At 60.2% G+C, this 18,071-nt stretch overlaps 2 protein-coding genes across 2 annotated transcripts in view; one reads left to right on the forward strand and one right to left on the reverse strand.

Annotated features, from left to right (window-relative positions):
• Positions 1-13,272, forward strand: part of SBNO2 (strawberry notch homolog 2) — a 21,388-nt gene extending 8,116 nt beyond the window's left edge. Inside the window, exons 5-29 of the mRNA XM_014467170.2 lie at positions 304-458; positions 642-775; positions 858-948; positions 1,037-1,179; positions 3,564-3,682; positions 4,048-4,153; positions 4,590-4,743; positions 5,600-5,776; positions 6,297-6,394; positions 7,062-7,144; positions 7,516-7,707; positions 7,966-8,135; positions 8,509-8,640; positions 9,119-9,254; positions 9,341-9,453; positions 9,570-9,641; positions 9,722-9,830; positions 10,011-10,085; positions 10,167-10,310; positions 10,679-10,773; positions 10,850-10,942; positions 11,120-11,251; positions 11,533-11,609; positions 11,869-12,059; positions 12,153-13,272. Of these exons, the coding sequence (XP_014322656.1) occupies positions 304-458; positions 642-775; positions 858-948; positions 1,037-1,179; positions 3,564-3,682; positions 4,048-4,153; positions 4,590-4,743; positions 5,600-5,776; positions 6,297-6,394; positions 7,062-7,144; positions 7,516-7,707; positions 7,966-8,135; positions 8,509-8,640; positions 9,119-9,254; positions 9,341-9,453; positions 9,570-9,641; positions 9,722-9,830; positions 10,011-10,085; positions 10,167-10,310; positions 10,679-10,773; positions 10,850-10,942; positions 11,120-11,251; positions 11,533-11,609; positions 11,869-12,059; positions 12,153-12,622 (3,461 nt within the window). The 3' untranslated portion in view covers positions 12,623-13,272. The remainder of the gene's footprint in view (positions 1-303; positions 459-641; positions 776-857; positions 949-1,036; positions 1,180-3,563; positions 3,683-4,047; positions 4,154-4,589; positions 4,744-5,599; positions 5,777-6,296; positions 6,395-7,061; positions 7,145-7,515; positions 7,708-7,965; positions 8,136-8,508; positions 8,641-9,118; positions 9,255-9,340; positions 9,454-9,569; positions 9,642-9,721; positions 9,831-10,010; positions 10,086-10,166; positions 10,311-10,678; positions 10,774-10,849; positions 10,943-11,119; positions 11,252-11,532; positions 11,610-11,868; positions 12,060-12,152) is intronic.
• Positions 13,273-14,431: 1,159 nt separating this feature from the next.
• On the reverse strand, positions 14,432-16,261 carry GPX4 (glutathione peroxidase 4). The gene is given in 9 exon segments (XM_023743283.1): positions 14,432-14,684; positions 14,758-14,817; positions 15,004-15,028; positions 15,134-15,231; positions 15,233-15,305; positions 15,420-15,463; positions 15,465-15,573; positions 15,647-15,741; positions 16,019-16,261. Coding segments are annotated over 9 exon segments (765 nt in total). The 5' UTR covers positions 16,247-16,261; the 3' UTR covers positions 14,432-14,651.
• Positions 16,262-18,071: the final 1,810 nt, after the last annotated feature.

Here is an 18,071-nt window from a genome sequence, read left to right on the forward strand (position 1 = left end):
GCCCAGTTCCAGCTCCCTGAGCAGCGAAGTGGCCTGTTAGGGTGGAGGGAGGGGTGGTTCTATAATGTGGTAATCTGAACCTTGCCCAAAACTGAGGTGGCTCAGAGGTTGCGATGGAAAGTAAGCCCACCTCCTCCCAGCCCAGCATCCCCCTGCCCAGCCAGGGTGTTATGGGTCTGCCCCCCGCTCCTTTGTGCAAAACTCTGATGGGCCCCCTTCCCCCACCCTGCTCTGCTGGCCCCCATCCCGGTCCCTCCCACATCCTGGTCCAGCCCAGCTAAGACCCTGACCACCCCCCTCCAGCCAAGGTCGGGAAGCAGCATCCAGACCGTGTTGTGGAGACCAGCACACTGTCCAGCGTCCCACCACCAGACATCACCTACACCCTTGCCCTGCCTACCTCGGACAGCGGGGTCCTGTCTGCCTTGCAGCTGGAGGCCATCACCTATGCCTGCCAGGTGACTCCAGAGTCTCCCACCGACCCATCCCTAGTTGGATGGTGTCAATGCCCCACCTGACTCTGTACCCCATGGGGGTTTTTTGGTGCCCACCCAATCCATCCCATAGGGCGGGGGTGTCTTGGTGCCCACCTGACTCCGTCCTGTGTGGGGGGTCCTGACCATTGCCCCACACACCTACAGCAACACGAGGTCCTGCTCCCCAGTGGGCAGCGTGCGGGCTTCCTCATCGGCGATGGTGCTGGCGTGGGCAAAGGGCGCACTGTGGCTGGCATCATCCTTGAGAACTACCTGCGGGGCCGCAAGAAGTCCCTGTGGTGAGTGTCCCCCCTGTACATGGGGTGGACGGGACCAGGGGGTGTGGGGGATAGCTGACACCCACCAGCCTGCACCCTCCAGGTTCAGCGTCTCCAACGATCTGAAGTACGATGCTGAGCGTGACCTGCGCGACATCAATGCCCCTGACATTTCGGTGCACGCACTGAGCAAGGTGGGTGGGTGGCCCTCTCCCCCATCTCCTGGTGAGGGGTGGGTCCTGGTGACCTTGCAAACGTGCCTATACCCACCCCTCTCCCCAGATCAAGTATGGTGACAACACTACCTCAGAGGGTGTCCTGTTCGCTACCTACTCCGCCCTGATTGGGGAGAGCCAGGCTGGTGGGCAGCATCGCACTCGAATCAGGCAGATCCTAGAATGGTGTGGGGCGGCCTTTGATGGCGTGGTATCCTAGCCCACTGAGGGGTGGGAAGGAAGGAGGGGGCAGAGGGGCACCCGAGGGTGGGAGGGGGTTGAGGGAACAGGTACAATAGAGGAGGGGGCAAGGTGGGCACCAAGGGTGGGAGGAGGAGGGGACTGGAGTGGTCAAAGGACGGGGAGGAATGAGGGTGGGACTGGGCTGGAGGGGGCAGGGCCTAGGGGCGAGGAGGGTGGGGGTGAGGGGAGGGAGGTGTGGCTGCAGGAATGGGGTTCAGGGGAGGGGCCTGTGAGTAGGAGAAGCAGGGTTGAGGGAGGCACTGGAGGGGCTCCGGGAGCCCTGGAGGCCAGGGCGTGAAGCTGGTGGGGGAGGAATTCCTGTGAGAGGACCCTGTGCCTGGGAGGCTCGCCCCCAGGGGAGGCTCCCTCTCAGTGACCACTGCTGTCTGCCCCTCACCGTCTGGCTGGGCCCCCTGGTTCCAGCCCACAGGACTGTGGCCACAGGCTCTGGGTGGTGTTTGGTAGTGGGAATGTGCCACCTGGGCAGAGGTGTGGAGTGCGGACCGCTTCCTCCTGTCCCCACCCCAAGATTTGGGGGTCTGTAACTTTCCCTCCTTCGCTCTCAAAACTTGGATACTCAGATAACTTCGTCTTCCACTCCTACCGACTAGAAGAGCAAAGAATAGGAAAGTGGCAGCAAGAGCACAGACAGTTTAACAGGTCTTCGTTAACTTTTGCAAACCCCAGCCCCCAGGTTCACCCCGTAAGTGGGGCACCAGGTGGGAGGCCCTCAGTTCTGGGGATTTGTGCAAACCACCCCCCCCCCCAAACTCCCCTGTACTCACAGGATCTGCCCCTGGCATGGAGGCTGCTTCCCATGTCCCTCTTGCAGCCCTGGGCTGGCTTGGTGCTATGGGCATCCTGTGGGTGCTCATCCTCCATTGTGCCACCTCCCCAGGTTGTCCTCTGTGTGCCATCTCATGTTGCTGTTCTCCCCACCTTAGCCGGGGCAGGTTTGCTTGTCACTGCAGCATGCTGCTCTGTTCTGTCCTTGCTCAGCCATTTCCCAGTCACAGGGGCATTCTGGGGGTTTCCAGCTTCTGTGTTATATGCAGCCCTGTGGGAGCCCCATCACCCCTTCTCATTGTGTCTTGGGTCATTCAGAAGTGGGGTGACCAGCTCTGGTGCTCCTGGTCCCAGTCAGAGATAAGAAGAGAGACGTGGGCCCTGTGTGTCCTTTCTGGTCACATGGGCAAGTGTATGGATTTACTGGTTAAGTAATGCAGAACAGCTGGGTGCCCAAAGAAGAAACAAGGTTATTGGTGCGTCCTGGGCACCCAGATGACACCTTGCACAGCCTGGGGAAAAGGATAGTGTAAAAAAATGTGTTCGACCCCAGGGGCTGCATGCTCAGCCCCAAATTCACCTTTTCATTTGGATTTCACAAATCTTTTGTCCCCCCCTTTACATGCACATCATGTGTACATGTGCACCTGTGTAAACCTTGTTTTTAAAATAGGCTCAGTATAGGCATACTTGTCTAACTTTTGTTTTTCAAATTATAAGAGAAAGTTACAGAGGCAGTAGGCTGGGCTGCGTAGGCTCAAGAAAGAGGTTTCAGAAGCAAAAGAAGGGCCCTTGTAGCTTAGGAGAGGGAAAGGCAAAGGTAATGTGCTGGGGGCTGGGGGCTGGGGGAGGGTGGAGAAGAGGGAGGTGGGACAGGTGAGGGCATGCTCCTGAGAGGGAGAGGGCGGGCCTGTAACTTTTTCCCCCTTAAAATATTAAGAACTTTCTACATCGTATGACAATTTGTTTCTTCAATATATATTTTTTTAATATATTTTTATTGATTTCAGAGAGGAAGGGAGAGGGAGGGAGAGAGATAGAAACATCATCGATGAGAGGGAATCATGGATCAACTGCCTCCTGCACACCCCCTAGTGGGGATTGAGCCTGTGACCCAGGCATATGCCCTTGACCGGAATTGAACCCAGGACCCTTCGGTCCGCAGGCCGACGCTCTATCCACTGAGCCAAACCAGCCAGGGCTGTTTCTTCAATATATTTTTTTAAAATGGGATTAGTGTAGATTTGTGAGAAGTCATAGAGACCCCAGCTTCCGGTGGGAAGTCATGGCCCACCTCTCTTTTCCAGAGGCTCCTGTGATTGGTGCCCGTATGTGTCAGTGTCATCTGTAAGCTCTTCAAAAGGCTGTCACACTCATTTCCGTCAGTAGTTGTGTAGGGGCCTAGAGGCTGTTTCTCACTCATTCTGGTGGCTTCACACACTCCAAGGCCCCATCTGTGGTCAGACACACATATACCCCGGGCACCTTGCTGAGCTCCCTGAACCAGGAGGGGGCAGGCTGGGATGATCACCTTCCAGAACAGCCCTTAACTCACACCTACCAACGATCGTGTTTGATGAGTGCCACAAAGCCAAGAATGCCAGCTCCACCAAGATGGGCAAGGCCGTGCTGGACCTGCAGAACAAGCTGCCCCTGGCCAGGGTGGTCTATGCCAGTGCCACAGGTGAGGGGGCAGCTGCCAGGGGCAAGGAGGAAGCCTGATCACGTACACACTCAGTGCTGTCCGGCCTGGTGTAGCCATAGTGGGGGAATCACAAGTGCCATCCACTCATTGACCTCGAAGCCTGGCCAAAGGTGGAGCTCACTCTCCCTGGGCCAGTGGTAACTTCCACATCTTCGTGGATGCCAACCCCTATCAGGGACTCCCCTCTGCCAACTGGCTCCAGCTCCTTGGCTGTGGGTGCTTTCTTGGGACCTTCAGGTCCCTGTACCTGGTCCTTGGGTCATTTCCGGTGCCATGTCCCTTATCCTCCCCAAACCTTGCTGGGTTGGAGGAGCTGATGGTGACTCCCACCTTCAACTCCCCAGGTGCCTCTGAGCCCCGAAACATGATCTACATGAGCCGCCTGGGCATCTGGGGTGAGGGTACACCCTTCCGGACCTTTGAGGACTTTCTGCACGCCATTGAGAAGAGGTGAGTGCCCCTCCCTGCCTGTGTCAGGGCAGTTGAGAGGCCCACAGGGGGCTCATCACATGCAGAGGCCTGGCATCAGTGTGCCCAGTCCACATCTGGGCCCACACTCCTCCAGCAACCAGAGTGAACTTAAAACACAAATCCTGCCCTTTCTCTGTCTACGCTTTCCATCGTTCTAGGAGAAAGGGTCCCTCCCTGCTTTTCCCACACCCCCCCCCCCAACCCCTCCTCAGCCCAGGAGGGTCAGGCAGATGGGAGCAAAGGGCCTTTGCACCTGCTGTCTGCATTCCCTCTGTGCACCTGTCCCTTCCTTGCCCTCCAGGGCTCAGCTCCAGGTGTCAGCCCTTCCACAGAGCAGCTCCACCACTTGATGGGACTCAGCATGTGGTCAGGCAGGTCCCTGCCAATGCTCAGGCAACCTTGTCTCCATCCACAGGGGCGTGGGTGCCATGGAGATCGTGGCCATGGACATGAAGGTCAGTGGCATGTACATTGCTCGCCAGCTCAGCTTCAGTGGTGTTACTTTTCGAATTGAGGAGATCCCGCTGGACCCGACCTTCGAGCGGGTCTATAACCGTGCAGCCCTATTGGTGAGCAGGGTGCCCAGGGGTCTCTAACTGCATGGACACACATGCATTTCCTCTTGGAATTACATCCCTGTCACCTTCAGCATCTGTCTTTAAAAACACTACAGTGATTTGTCAGGTTACAGAAAGGAGGAAGCAGCCAGCCCTCCTGTCAAGGTCTGTGGCTGGAGCCTAGCGACTCAGTTCTGTTCAAGGCGGGGATTCTTATGTGACTGTGGTGATGTGGGCACACAGCTGGGCCTCACCAACCTCCCCATGATGTCATGAGTACTTTCTAAGCTGTTTCCAGTGTCCACATCTCTGTACACTGTGGCCTGGCCCTCATCTTCACCATCTTCTCCATGTGTGGAGGGTTCCTATGTCCTCACTGTCAGAGCACACCTACATGAGACAAGCCCTGAGCATTGGCTCTGCCTGTGCTGTATCCTTACCTCCAACCAAGACAGGGTCTCCCCCTCAGCACTGCTGACATCAGAACCAGGTCATCCTATGTGGGTGTCCGTCCTGGGTGCTGAGCAGCATTCCTGGCTCCCACCCACTTGATGCCAGGAGAACCCCCAGCTCCCAGTCATGACAACTACAGATGTCGCAGACATGGCCCAGTGTCTCCTGGGAGCAGGATCACTGATAACTGCCGCAAGAGTCACTGCAGATGCCCTTTCCCTTTGTGAAATCATGGCCCACAGACGGAACCACATGTTTTGGTTTTTTAACATTTCTGACTGTTCAGGTATCGGCAGAGCCTTTGTGTTGCTCTGCATACAAGCCTCCCCCACCCTGGCCCCACATTCCAGCAGGGTGGGGCCTAGGGGACAGTCGGACAGTAGTGAGTTGGGCCACGTGTGGTGTGTCGTTGCAGTGGGCCGAGGCCCTGAGCGTGTTCCAGCAGGCAGCTGACTGGATTGGCCTGGAGTCCCGCAAGTCCCTGTGGGGTCAGTTCTGGTCGGCCCACCAGCGCTTCTTCAAGTATCTGTGCATTGCAGCCAAGGTGCGCCGGCTGGTGGAGCTGGCCCAGGAGGAACTGGCCCAGGACAAGGTGAGTTGGCGGCAGTGGTAGCTGGGCCTCATGGCTGCACCCCAGATGCCTACACTGGTGCCTGAGGGAGTGAGTTGGTGGAACAGGCACTAATATCCATCTCACAATTGCAGACAAGCCCTAATGTAGCTGGACTGAGTCCAGGAGGACAAGGGTGAGCTGAGGTCCGAAAGGTTCTGGTCCCACCTGACCCCAGCTCCCTGCAGCAGGGGGCAGGAGTGGTCTTGCCCTGGGCTCTCCATGACCAGAACTGGCAAGTCCCCAGAAGAAACAAGACACACAGTAATGAGAGAGTCTGGAGAGCTAAGGTCAGATGTTAGCCGCAGTGCAGAGTTCCTTCATGGGTCTGGGTGTGTGAGGCCCTGGCAGCCAATGGGACCCAAAGGGAGGAAGGAAGGAAGGAGAAACTGAGGCAGGCTGGGTTTCTGACTTAGGGGCTTCCCTCTGGCCCCCTGGGGCCATGCTCCAGAGCTATGGGTGGGGGTTCCAAGTGGGCTCACCCCCACCTCATCCCCCACAGTGCGTGGTCATTGGGCTGCAGTCCACAGGCGAGGCACGGACGCGGGAGGTGCTGGATGAAAGAGATGGGCAGCTTGACTGCTTCGTCTCAGCCGCCGAGTGAGTGATGCAAGCGGGGGTGGGCAGGGTGGCCACACCAGGGAATCCCTCACTCTGTGGCTCGCTGGGCCTCCCCAGCAGTGACCTGTGGCCTGGCCCTGCCCCATGACTTCACTTGCTGATCCCTGTCCTTACACCTGAGGCGCAGCTTAGCTTTAAAGCCACAAGGGTTAACTGTGGTGACTTGGGGATCAGAGGGTGGAGGGTCCCAAGATTTCAGAATGAAGCTTCTAGGAGCCTGTCCCCCACATGGGGATAGTGCTGTTTTAAGAAGGACTCCTCAAAATTTAGGGACTGGCCTTCAGGGTCCCCAAAACCCCAAGCCTCTCTTCCCAGCCCATAGTAAGCATGGGTTTCAATGTGCCGCCCCCGCCCCCCCTCATTCTGGCTTATCCCCATGGCCCAGCATTGCCTCCTTTCTCCAGGAGCCCCCAGCCCCACATACCCAGCCCACCTACCCTGATGTTGGGAGTTACCAGATGTGTCCACCCCCTTGTCCCTCAGAGGTAGTCAGCTCCACCCAGACCCCCAGCCCTACACCCAGTCCATCGCAGCAAAACTGCCCCTTGAGACTCTGCCCCACTGTCCCCTGGACCTAATCGCACTCGGCGGACAGGACAGCATGCTCATCTTCATAGTGAGAATAAACTCTGCTTCTCACTTTCAGGGGCGTCTTCCTGTCACTAATTCAGAAGCACTTTCCTTCAACCAAAAGAAAGCGAGACAGAGGGGCCGGCAGTAAGAGAAAACGTAAGCACCCACCTGCCTGCAGCTTTGGCTTGTGGCCCTCCTGGGCCTCCCTCCAGCCCCTCCTTTCTGAGCATCATCCCAGGTCAGCTGGTCACTCTTGCTGCTCCCTCTGCTGCACAAAGTGCCCTTCCCCAGCATCCACCTGCAAAGGTGGGCTAGGGAGGAGTGAAATCCCAGGCATCCTGCAAGGAGGGCATCCAGGGGGCAGTAAGAAGGGTGCCCCGACCGCAGGTTCCCAAGACGAACTGGTGGGGGCAACCTCTGGCCACACTGCCTGCTCATGAGTTGCCGTGTGCTGGACCCCGGGCCAGACCCCCACAGGATGGAGAAGCAGGGCTGGGCCAAGGTAACCCCTGGCTCCTCCCCTTCAGGGCGGCCGAGGGGCCGTGGGGCCAAGGCATGCAGGCCAGCATATGAGGCAGCAGGTGTGATCCGAATCAGCGATGACAGCAGTACCGAGTCGGATGCTGGCCTGGACAGTGACTTCCACTCCTCCCCCGAATCCCTGGTGGACGATGACGTGGTCATCGTGGATGCCATTGGGCTTCCTGCCGACGACCGCGGTGAGGCCTGTGACCCACATTTCCCTTCTTTGCTTGTGGGGAATAGGTTCAGAGAGGGGAAGTCAGCACCCCACAGCTGGTCAGCAACAAAGCTGGGTTCATACAGTCGGGTTAGGGAGAATGTCGGGGCCCCCTCACCTACCCTGCACCTGGCTGTCCCCAAGGCTGGCGGGGACCACTCTTGAGTAGGCTGAGTCCTGTGAGTGGGGTTGTGGGCAGGTCACTTAGCTGGTCCCTCCTGACTCTGTGGCCCCACAGGCCCTCTGTGCCCCCCACAGCGGGACCCCCATGGCCCCGGCATCCTAGAGCAGGTGGAGCGGCTGAAGCAGGACTTGCTAGCCAAGGTGCGGGTGCTGGGCCGGGAACTGCCAGTCAACACCCTGGATGAGCTCATCGACCAACTAGGGGGCCCTGAGCATGTGGCCGAGGTGAGCTCTGGGGCCCCCCACCCAGACTGAGGCTTTGGTGCCCCCTGGTGGCCACTCCAGGTCCCTGCCAACACTGTTAGATGGGGGGCAACTGCAGGGTCCAGCTTGGGGTGGGGGGGCAGAAAGTGCCTATCTCCCATGACACCTTGTGTGCCCCTGGGCCTGTCGGTTCTGGGTGCAGCCCTCGGACCCCAGGCTGGACCCCCACCCCCAGTTTTCCCTGCATGTCCTCCCTTCCCACCCACACTAACTCTGCTCTTTCCTGGGCTGTGCCTCTGGTGCCACCTCATAGCCTTTGTAGCCCCAGGTTGTTGTTCTGACCCCTCCCCTCACACACAGCCTGTTCCTTGCCCTTGTTCCTGCCCTGCCACAGATGACCGGTAGGAAGGGCCGTGTGGTGTCCAGGTCTGACGGGACTGTTGCCTTCGAGTCTCGGGCAGAGCAGGGCCTCTCCATCGACCATGTGAACCTCAGGGAAAAGGAGCGCTTCATGAAAGGGGAAAAGGTGAGGGGGCACGGGGGCAGGGTACCCCTGTGTGCCAGTGCACATGGGCAGGGAGGAAACGCTTAAGAGAGGCCCCGGACAGGGGAGGCACAGGGGTCTTGAGTCCTAAGGGGCTACCTCTGGACCACTAACCACCCCATCCCTGTTATGGCTGTGTGCATGCGAGTGTGCATATGTGCCTGAGTCGGGGGGTGGGGAGGGGGACACAGATCTCCCTGGCTGTCCAGCCTTCGGTCCGGGTGGAAGCCGCCTGAGGAAACAGGGAAAGTGGGCATCGGTGGGGCAGCCACTTGCTCCAGGAGTGACCCAGGGATGGCCCACACTCCATTCTAAGCCCACGTGGCCACCCCCCACCCCCAGTTGGAAGGTACCTCAAGTTGCTGTGTGGGTCACCCTAAATACATCAGGGTGACCCAGGGCATAGGTACGTGGGAGAGTAAGAGAAGACAGCCAACCAGACCCGTATGCATTCCCCCAGCTCGTGGCCATCATCTCAGAGGCCTCCAGTTCTGGAGTCTCCCTCCAAGCTGACCGTCGGGTCCAGAACCAGCGGCGCCGGGTCCACATGACACTTGAGCTGCCCTGGAGTGCAGACCGTGCCATCCAGCAGTTTGGTGAGCCCTGCCCCTCCCCAGGATACCCGGCTCTTCCCTGTCCCTGCCCCGCTGGGGCAGCCCCTGAGAGCCCCCTCTGTCTCCAGGCCGAACCCATCGATCCAACCAGGTCTCTGCACCAGAATACATCTTCCTCATCTCAGAGCTGGCTGGGGAGCGCAGGTTCGCCTCCATTGTCGCCAAGCGACTAGAGAGCCTGGTGAGTGGTTGAGCTGGACCGGAATGAGCTGGGCGAGAGCTGGTCAGGGGGGCTGTTGGGGGAGCTCCATGAGGAGGGGAGTGGGGAAAGGTGTGACAGCTCCCCATCCCTGGCAGGGGGCTCTGACACACGGGGATCGCCGCGCCACTGAGTCCCGAGACCTGAGCAAGTACAACTTTGAGAACAAGGTACCAGGGAGGTTGGGTGCTTGGAGAGGAGGGGTTTCTGGATACCCAAGCCCAACCTCTGATCTGGCCTCTCTGCTCAGTATGGTGCCCGGGCTCTCAGCTGCGTCCTCAACACCATCCTGAGCCAGATGGAGAACAAGGTGCCCCTGCCCCAGGGCTACCCAGGAGGGGACGCTGCCTTCTTCCGGGGTGAGCTGGGGATGTGGCACATGGGGGGTGTCACTGAGGACCAGTGCGGGGCACTGGCATTGGTAGACTGAATTTGTGTCCAAATAACCCTCTGACACATACCAAAGGGACACTGGTGGCAGAGGGACCTGGGGCGGGCTTGGGGCAAGAGGCACGTGTGACAGCCCTCCCTTTCTGCAGACATGAAGCAGGGCCTGCTATCGGTTGGCATCGGTGGGCGGGAGTCCAGAACCGGCTGCCTAGATGTGGAGAAGGGTGAGTCCCCCTCACCTTCCAGTGGGCTGGGTAGGGAGTGGGTGGAGTTGACGCAGCCTGAGGCCCTCCCTGCCCCCGCAGACTGCTCCATCACCAAGTTCCTCAACCGCATCCTGGGACTGGAGGTGCACAAGCAGAACGCACTGTTCCAGTACTTCTCTGACACCTTCGACCACCTCATTGAGGTCGACAAGAAGGAGGGAAAATACGACATGGGCATCCTGGGTGAGTGCCACCAAGGGAGCGGGAAGGGCCTAAAGGAACCGACAGCCAGCACCCACACACCAGGCGCTCACCAAGAACACCAAGGGCCAAGGGAGCCTCGTACCAATAAAGCTTCTATTCATAAATTTTACAGAGAGCATAGACCCCTACTTTACTTAACTGCCCCCAGGACAGCTGTGTGGAGAGGGTCCTGAGGGGTTCATTGTCTGTTGGGCCAGGCTTACTCTGCTGGGGAACCTCTCCCTCTGCGGGGCACCTGAGAACTTGGGGTTGATGCCCCCCCCAAAGCCCAGAACTAGAGCCAGCTGAGCAGCACCAGGCACCTGCCCTCCAGGTGGCACCCGTCTCACCTGGTGTCCTCTCCCCAGACCTGGCTCCGGGCATCGAGGAGATCTACGAGGAGAGCCAGCAGGTGTTCCTGGCCCCCGGCCACCCGCAGGACGGGCAGGTGATCTTCTACAAGGTGAGCAGACACCGGCCTCCCCTGACCCCGGCCTCACGCCCCCACCCCCATCCTTAACACCCACGTGCCGTGGCAGATCACTGTGGACCGTGGCCTGAAGTGGGAGGAGGCGTACACCAGATCACTGGAGCTGACAGGCCCCCATGATGGCTTCTATCTCTCCTACAAGGTGGGCAGACCTGGGGGCAGGACCCCAGACTTGGGGAAATGGGGACAGTGCTGGAAGCGGGGTACAGCAGAGGGGGGGTCCAGCTTCCAGCCTCATCCCCTCCAGCACACCCGCCATGGGAACCCCCACCTGGGTTGTGTCCCTGTCTGCCCCAACCTCACAAGACCCCCTGCCCAGGCTCGTGGCAACAAACCGAGCTGCCTCCTGGCTGAGCAGAACCGCAGCAATCTCTTCACCGTGTACAAGCCCAACATCGGCCGGCAGAGTCAGCTGGAGACCTTCGACAGCCTGTGCCGCAAGTTCTACCGGGTAGGGATGGGGGCGGGGAGGAGGCAGGCAGGGAGGCCCCCAGGATGCTCATGTCCCTGGGCTTATGTATCCCTATTATGTATCCCGCTGTGGCCCTTCCCTGCTGGGGCTTCTGCAGCCCCAGGCCTGCCCTCTGTGCCCACCCAGCTGGCCACCAGGAGAGGGCTGCCAAACTTGAGATGAGCCGGCCTGGGGCACTGCAGGCTTCAGTTTCCCCAATTGTGCACTAGAAGTGTGGACGGGTCTCTCAGTCAGGGTCTCACATGACTGTGTTCCCCTAGGTGACGGCGGAGGAGGCCAGGGAGCTCTGGGAGAGTAACTACACCTTGTCGCTGAAGCACTGCAGCCACACTTCGTGGTGAGGGCCCGGGTTGGACTGAGTGGGTGGGGGGCACACTGCATTAGACAGCCCTGCTCCATTTCTCTGGGCAGCTCTACTAGGGATGGTCCCACACGCCACACAGGGTACGGGGCCCTTTGGGCATCTGGGGCATCCCAGGACCCCCAAGAGGTGGCACAGAGATGAGCTGAGCCAGAATGGGGGAGGAGCCTGCAGGTCATCATGGGTAGGTGTGGGGCACTGAGTGTCTGAGCCGCCCTGCCTGCCTGCCACGCAGGAACCGGCAATGCCGGCTGGTGCAGGAAGGCAAGGACTGTGTGCAGGGCCTGAGGCTGCGGCACCACTACATGCTGTGCGGGGCACTGTTGCGCGTGTGGGGCCGCATCGCTGCTGTCATGGCTGATGTCACCAGCAGCAGCTACCTGCAGATTGTTCGCCTCAAGACCAAGGACAAGAAGAAGCAAGTTGGTGAGTGGGTGGGTGTGCCAGTGGAAAGGGGGTTATGGGGATTGGTGGGCTCTGCACCCGAGGCCCTGACCTGCCACCCCATACACCCTGCAGGCATCAAGATCCCTGAGGGCTGCGTGTCCCGTGTGCTACAGGAGCTACAACACATGGACGCAGACGTGAAGCGCAAGAGAGCGCATGGCCAGGGCTTCCCTGTGCCATCACCTGCCCTGTGCCCACTTGCACTGCCCTGTGGTCCTGGAGAGGTCCTGGACCTCACATACAGCCCACCAGCCCAGGCCTTCCCACCGCCCTCACCCTTCGCCTTTCCACTGCCCCAGGACCCTGCGCCCACTCTGCTACTGGGTACCCCCGATGCCTCAGCTGACCCTGCTACCCTCGTGCACCAGGGCTGCGACATCAACTTCAAGGAGGTGCTAGAGGACATGCTGCGTTCCCTCAATGCTGTGCCGCCCCCAGAGCCCCCTGGCCCCCTGGGTGGCGGTGCAGGGGTGCCAGGGGGTGGGGGGGGCCCCGAGCGGCAGAGCGTCATCCAGTTCAGCCCCCCCTTTCCCAATTCCTAGGCCTGGGCTGTGCCCCCAGCCAGGTGTTCTTTCTGGATGAAACTTATCTGTAATACACCAGGTCTACACAGATAAGGTCTTGTACCAAAGTGGGTGATGAGCAGGGCTCGGTCCCCCTGCCAACTACTGAAAGGAAGGGGGGCTGGGTGCCCCTCATCCAGCTAACCAAGGCCTCCACTGTAGTGCCTTCCTGGTCGGTGCCTGGGCAGATCGAGATGCTGCCACTCTGCCCAGGGCGGCAGCAGGTGTGTGTGTCCCACTCAGGGCTCAGGCAGGGCCTGGGGGTGGAGCTGCCCTCTTTGTGCCTCTCCTATCCTGCCCTCCAGCCCACCTTTTCAGGCCTAGAAATGCCAGAACCCCTGAAATACACAAAACTGGGTGGCCCCTAGAGCTGGAAACTCAGGAAACCCCCAGTTCTCAGGGCCTTGTCTCTGGGAGGTTGTGTGAGGCAGACCCCCCATTAATATATGCAATTCCCCCTCTACCTGCTCTCTGCTCCCTAAATTATTGCCCAGCTGCCTCTTCCAGACCTCAGAATCTGCCTGTGGAGCTGGAGGGAGGGGTGGGCGACCCCTGGTTTCTATGTGTATTTATAATTCAGTGTATATATGTAAAAATATCTTTTTTAAAATATATGTGCCTTTTCACTACTTCCTAGGCTGTCTGCTCCTCTGGCCCGCAAGGGCGGGAAGGAGGGAAGGTGGGGATGGGGGGGTGCCTGCTCCCACTTTGGGCAATGAGGTCAGGGATGGCTGCCATCTGTAGGGCATAGGGGAATGTGTGTGAAACTGGCCCACTCTTTGCCCAGACACCTCCCTAGGCCATTGCTTTCAGTCACAAGGGCTCATCCCACTCACTGGCCTTGTGGCTGAGAGCCAGGCAGGAGAAATACATCCACCCACTGAGGGCATTGCCCACTGTGGTCCTGGCACCAGCATAAGTCAGCTGCCTCTGGACCAGCTGAGCCAGGCTCGTGATGTCTTGGAACAGACCCTGCCTCCTGCCCACTAGAGATATGAAGCCCATCTGGGACCCTCACGGTGGTGAGGCCCCCTCCCCCCAGTGTGAGGGCTTTGGCCTCAGTTTTCTCCCAGGGTTTCCTTCCAAGCAGGCAGGGCAGCCCAGAGACAGGAGAGCTCAGGAGCTGGGTCTGGTCTTGAAGGCAGGAATGGACACCAGGCTCCTCCTTAGAGCTGTGGGGAGCACATCAAGCCTCTGGTCCAGGGGCAGGGGTCTGCCCCCAGCCAAGAAGCTGGTAGAACCCACCTCCTCCTCCAGGTACCCACCCCCTACTTCAGGCTTTCCCTGAGGCTACTGGGGAAAAGAAGGGGGCCCACTTTCCAGCAATACCACTCCCCAACAGCTGGCCTCAAATTATTCCCCATCCTCTTAGGGAAGACTGTGGACTCCTCCTCCCCGATTACACCAAATGAGGACCATGCGCAGGCTTGGGTGCCCTGGTTCAGGGTCCATACAATGAGGCCAGTCAATTGAGCAGGCCCTGCCCAGCATAGCTCTGAGCCAGGAGCAGCTCTCAGATGCTGGGCTCCAAAAGTGCCTGCCTCCCTCACCCTCCCACCTTGGCCCACTTGGGAAGTCCACTGCCCTGGGCAGGTCCCGAACAGAGGCCTCAGATCATGGCTCAGGGCCAGGAATAGCACCAGTGAAGAATTATCATCACCTCTGCCAGTGCCTAAGGGGTGGGGCTGTCAAGATTAGAAGCAGGGCTGCAGGGTGAATTGCAGGCATCTGAACCTCAAGGGAACTCCACCCCCATGACCTCCCAGGGAGGCAGAAACACCCAGCAAGCCAATTTGTATGTTTTATTCCCACAAGGCAGCCAGGGGTGGGGTGCAGAGCTGCGAGCCAGGCCTGGCCGAGGGGCCTTCCTCCGGCAGAGGTGCACGCCGGGTTCTCGGGTCTGCCCCACCAGCAGGCTGGTTTTTAGACAGACTGTCATGAGTGCCGGGTGGAAGGCTCCGAGGGGCGCAGGCGGTGGGCTCAGATGTGGGGGTGCACACTTGTGGAGCTAAAGGTAGCAGGGCAGGTCCTTCTCTATGACCTGTGGGAGAGGCAGGGTCAGAACATCTCTTCCCAAGGCACCACCCCAGCAGGCTCCCTGGAGAGGCACCTACCTGGGGCTCTTCCATGGGACCATACCGCTTCACCACACAACCATTCTTGTCAATGAGGAACTGCCGAGACATGGGGTGTTAGCAGAAGAGTCCGTTGGGGGGGGCCCTACAAGAGGGCTGGGGGCAAGCAAGCAGCCCCCACCTGCTGCCCCATTAGGGCCAGGCCTAGGGCCTCTTGGGATGGGGGCACTGAGCTGGCCTTGGACACAGTCCTGGCCTATTCTATCCCCCAAAACCCTTCCTTACCTTGGTGAAGTTCCATTTGATGGCACTAAAAAAAAAGCAAGAATACATGAGGAAACCCCATGGCAACTACAGCGCCCCCCCTCAGCCCCTGGGGAACCATCCTGCCCTGCCCTCTCCTCCCCCGACTTACTTTCCCAGGATGCCCCTCCCCTTGGGCTGGGCTTTCATCCACTTCCACAGAGGGTGGGCATCATCTCCGTTCACACAGATCTTGCTATCATGATAGAGATTTGACATTATAGCCGGCAGCGAACTCTTTGATCTCGGCATTAGTCCCTGGCTCCTGTGGCCAGCAACCCTTACTACTGGGGTCAGTGTGTGTGTGGGGGGAGCGTGTTCCCTCCTTTTAGTCCTCCCTTCCACGGGTAGACCTTTTCCCCCCCCCGCCCCCCAACAAGGGGATTCCGGGGGCCCACGCACCTCCCTCCCCGAACTGGTTTGCAAAGGGAAAACCCAGGATCCCGTAAACCGCATTCAGCATATCGTGCGTCCAGTCCGACAACCTGAGTGTAGTTTACGTGTGTTTTCCCTCATTGTGAGGCCACGTTGTTAATGAAGCACTCGAAGCCCCTGGAGGTGGGACGGGGTGGTAAGAGTTGCAGACTTTCCTTCTGCTTCCCCCACCAGGCAGGTAGGTACCCACCGGTATTTGTCCAGGTTAACCATGCGCCCGTCGATGTCCTTGGCTGAGAATTCGTGCATTGACTGAGCACAGCGCCAGTGGTCACGGGAGGCGCACTGCAAGACACAGACACGGGAGCGGCTGAGCGGATGGGGGACCTCGAGGCCCGAAGACCCCGGCCTACTGGTCCAGCCATGTCCCCACCGCAGGAGATCCCAGGTGGATCCCTGCTGAGACAGACGGGGGAGGGGGGGGGGGGGCCTCAAAGGTGCATGCAACCTTCGCGGGGCGCATTTAACTGCAGACACCGAGGCCGAGGGAGGATTGGGGATCCCACCAGGTGCCCCAGCGGGCGGGGGACACCGCCAGCGTGTGTGGGGGCCCCGCGCGCACCGGATCCTGATACTGGACACAACAGCCACTCTTCCAGGCCGCGGGCTGTGCCTGCCCCCTACACTCAGGACAAAGCTCCTTCCGCCCGGGGCGCGTCCTCCTGCGATCGTAAGCTGGAGCCTTCCGCCGCCCGAGGGCGCGGCGCCGCCGCCGCCGCCGTCGCCGCCTGCCCGGCAACCGGCGCCGCTGCCTGCAGCGACCCGGGGAGCCGGCGCCTGCGCGGCCCATGCCAACCTTTCGGACGCTCCAGTGCCCACCAAGTGCGGCATCCGGGGGACAAAGGGCCGGTAGCCAGGACTCCCGGCCGCCCATCTGTGACGCCACCGCGCAGTGTCCCGGGGCGTACAGGGCGGGGGAGGGGCGGTGACGCCCAGAGGCGCATAATCCCGGATTAACCAGCCCAAGGGGCTCCCCCACTCTCTGGGGGCCAGTGGCCGAGAAGCCCCCAGCTGTCCCGACGCAGCAGCCCCTGCGCGGCCCGAGGGTCCCGACCGCTCAACCCTTCACATCTAGTCAAGACCCCCAGCCATGACCCTGTCTGTACCCCAGCCCGCGCGCTACCCACAGTCCCGACGGCCGTCCGCCTGCGCCGGCCAGCGAGTTCCCACCCAAGGTCACCATGGCCCTGCGCGCCACGGTGGAGGCCGCGCGCCCGCCCCAACGGCCCGCCGGCCCAGCCGCCGGCACCGCACTCACCATGGTGCTGGCCACGCCGGGCACGGCAAGAGCACCACACAGAAGCGCTGGCTTCAGCAGGCGGCACAGGCGGCTGAAGCTCATCTCGGCGGCGGGGGCACCCCGGAGGCAGCGGCTCCTCCCCTCACCGAGCCGACCAATGGACGCGCGCCGGCGCGTCTGGCCTCCCATCCTGAAGCCACGCCCACCAGCGCCCTCATTGGTCAGCCGCTAGGGCGCTGTGACGCGTGACAGCGACAGCCATTGGGAGGCTGGGGTGAGGGGTGTGTGGGGGCGGGGCCTGAGCGGGCTGCGGTTTTGTTGTTGTTTGTGACTGCGCATGCTCGCTGGCGGGTGGGCGGCCGCCTCCACGCAAGCGGCTCGTTGGTGGCCCGTTAACAGTTACCGGGTAGTTGACCACAGCGCCGCGGGGTGCCACACCATTTGAGAAACTACTGGAAACCCGAAGGGAGGGGTTTTGAACTTGCAGAAAAATCGCTCCAGCTCATTTGAAACTGGGGGTTTTGTTTTTAATGTCAATAAAACCAAACTGGGGTCCAGACACCCGTTATCTTGGGACTGCGGGAGGCGCCTCAGCCCCATCTGGGCGCCCAGCGAGGGCCTGGGAACCTAGAGGCGGGTGTCGCGGCCAGAGTCGTCCACTGCTGCAGTGTCCGCCAGCGGGGTGTGGGGGAGCATCACGGTCCTTTAGCCACTTACATAAGTCACACCTGAGCCCTGGCGGTGAGGGGCGGGAGGCGGGGTCATTAAAACAGGCTCCGTGGGATCCCGCCCCCCCACCCAGGGAGAACACGCGGGGGTGCCCAGGTGTGTGCTTGCAAGGAAAACAACCCCAGAGCGACGTCTCCACTCCTAACATTACAGGCGGTGCGTGCACAGCTCACAGTACGGGAGGCCCCCGCCTCTGGGCTCAGGCACTTGGTCACAAGGGCAGAAAAACGACCCACCTCATTCTTGGGACCTGAGTCATGGAATTCCACAGCAGGCCTGGCTGCCCCATCCCCCAGCCACGACTGGAGCTTGACCCTGGGACTGCAGAGTGGTTGCAGCATTTTTGTGCTTTGTCAACTTCTTATCCCTTTGTTGGACCCTCCCATGATCATTTCTGCAGAATCCAGGGCAGGGGGACAGGATTCTTGGGGCTGGGTTCATTTGGGAGAACCATTGAGCCCCCTCCCTCTGCCCCTGACCCAGGCCTGTCACAGGGTAGAGCCGGGAGCTTATGGGTTGGAGTTGGGAGGTAAAGGCAGTAGAGGGAGAATGTTCCCCTGCCCCCTGCCGGGTTGCTACATGGCCCCTTCTTGCACAATGGTCTTCATCATGGCTTCTTCCCTCCAGCCAAGCCTCCATAGTTCTG

This window comes from Myotis lucifugus, unplaced genomic scaffold (assembly GCF_000147115.1).
Source record: "Myotis lucifugus unplaced genomic scaffold, Myoluc2.0 scaffold_383, whole genome shotgun sequence".
NCBI classification, from domain to species: Eukaryota; Metazoa; Chordata; class Mammalia; order Chiroptera; family Vespertilionidae; genus Myotis; species Myotis lucifugus.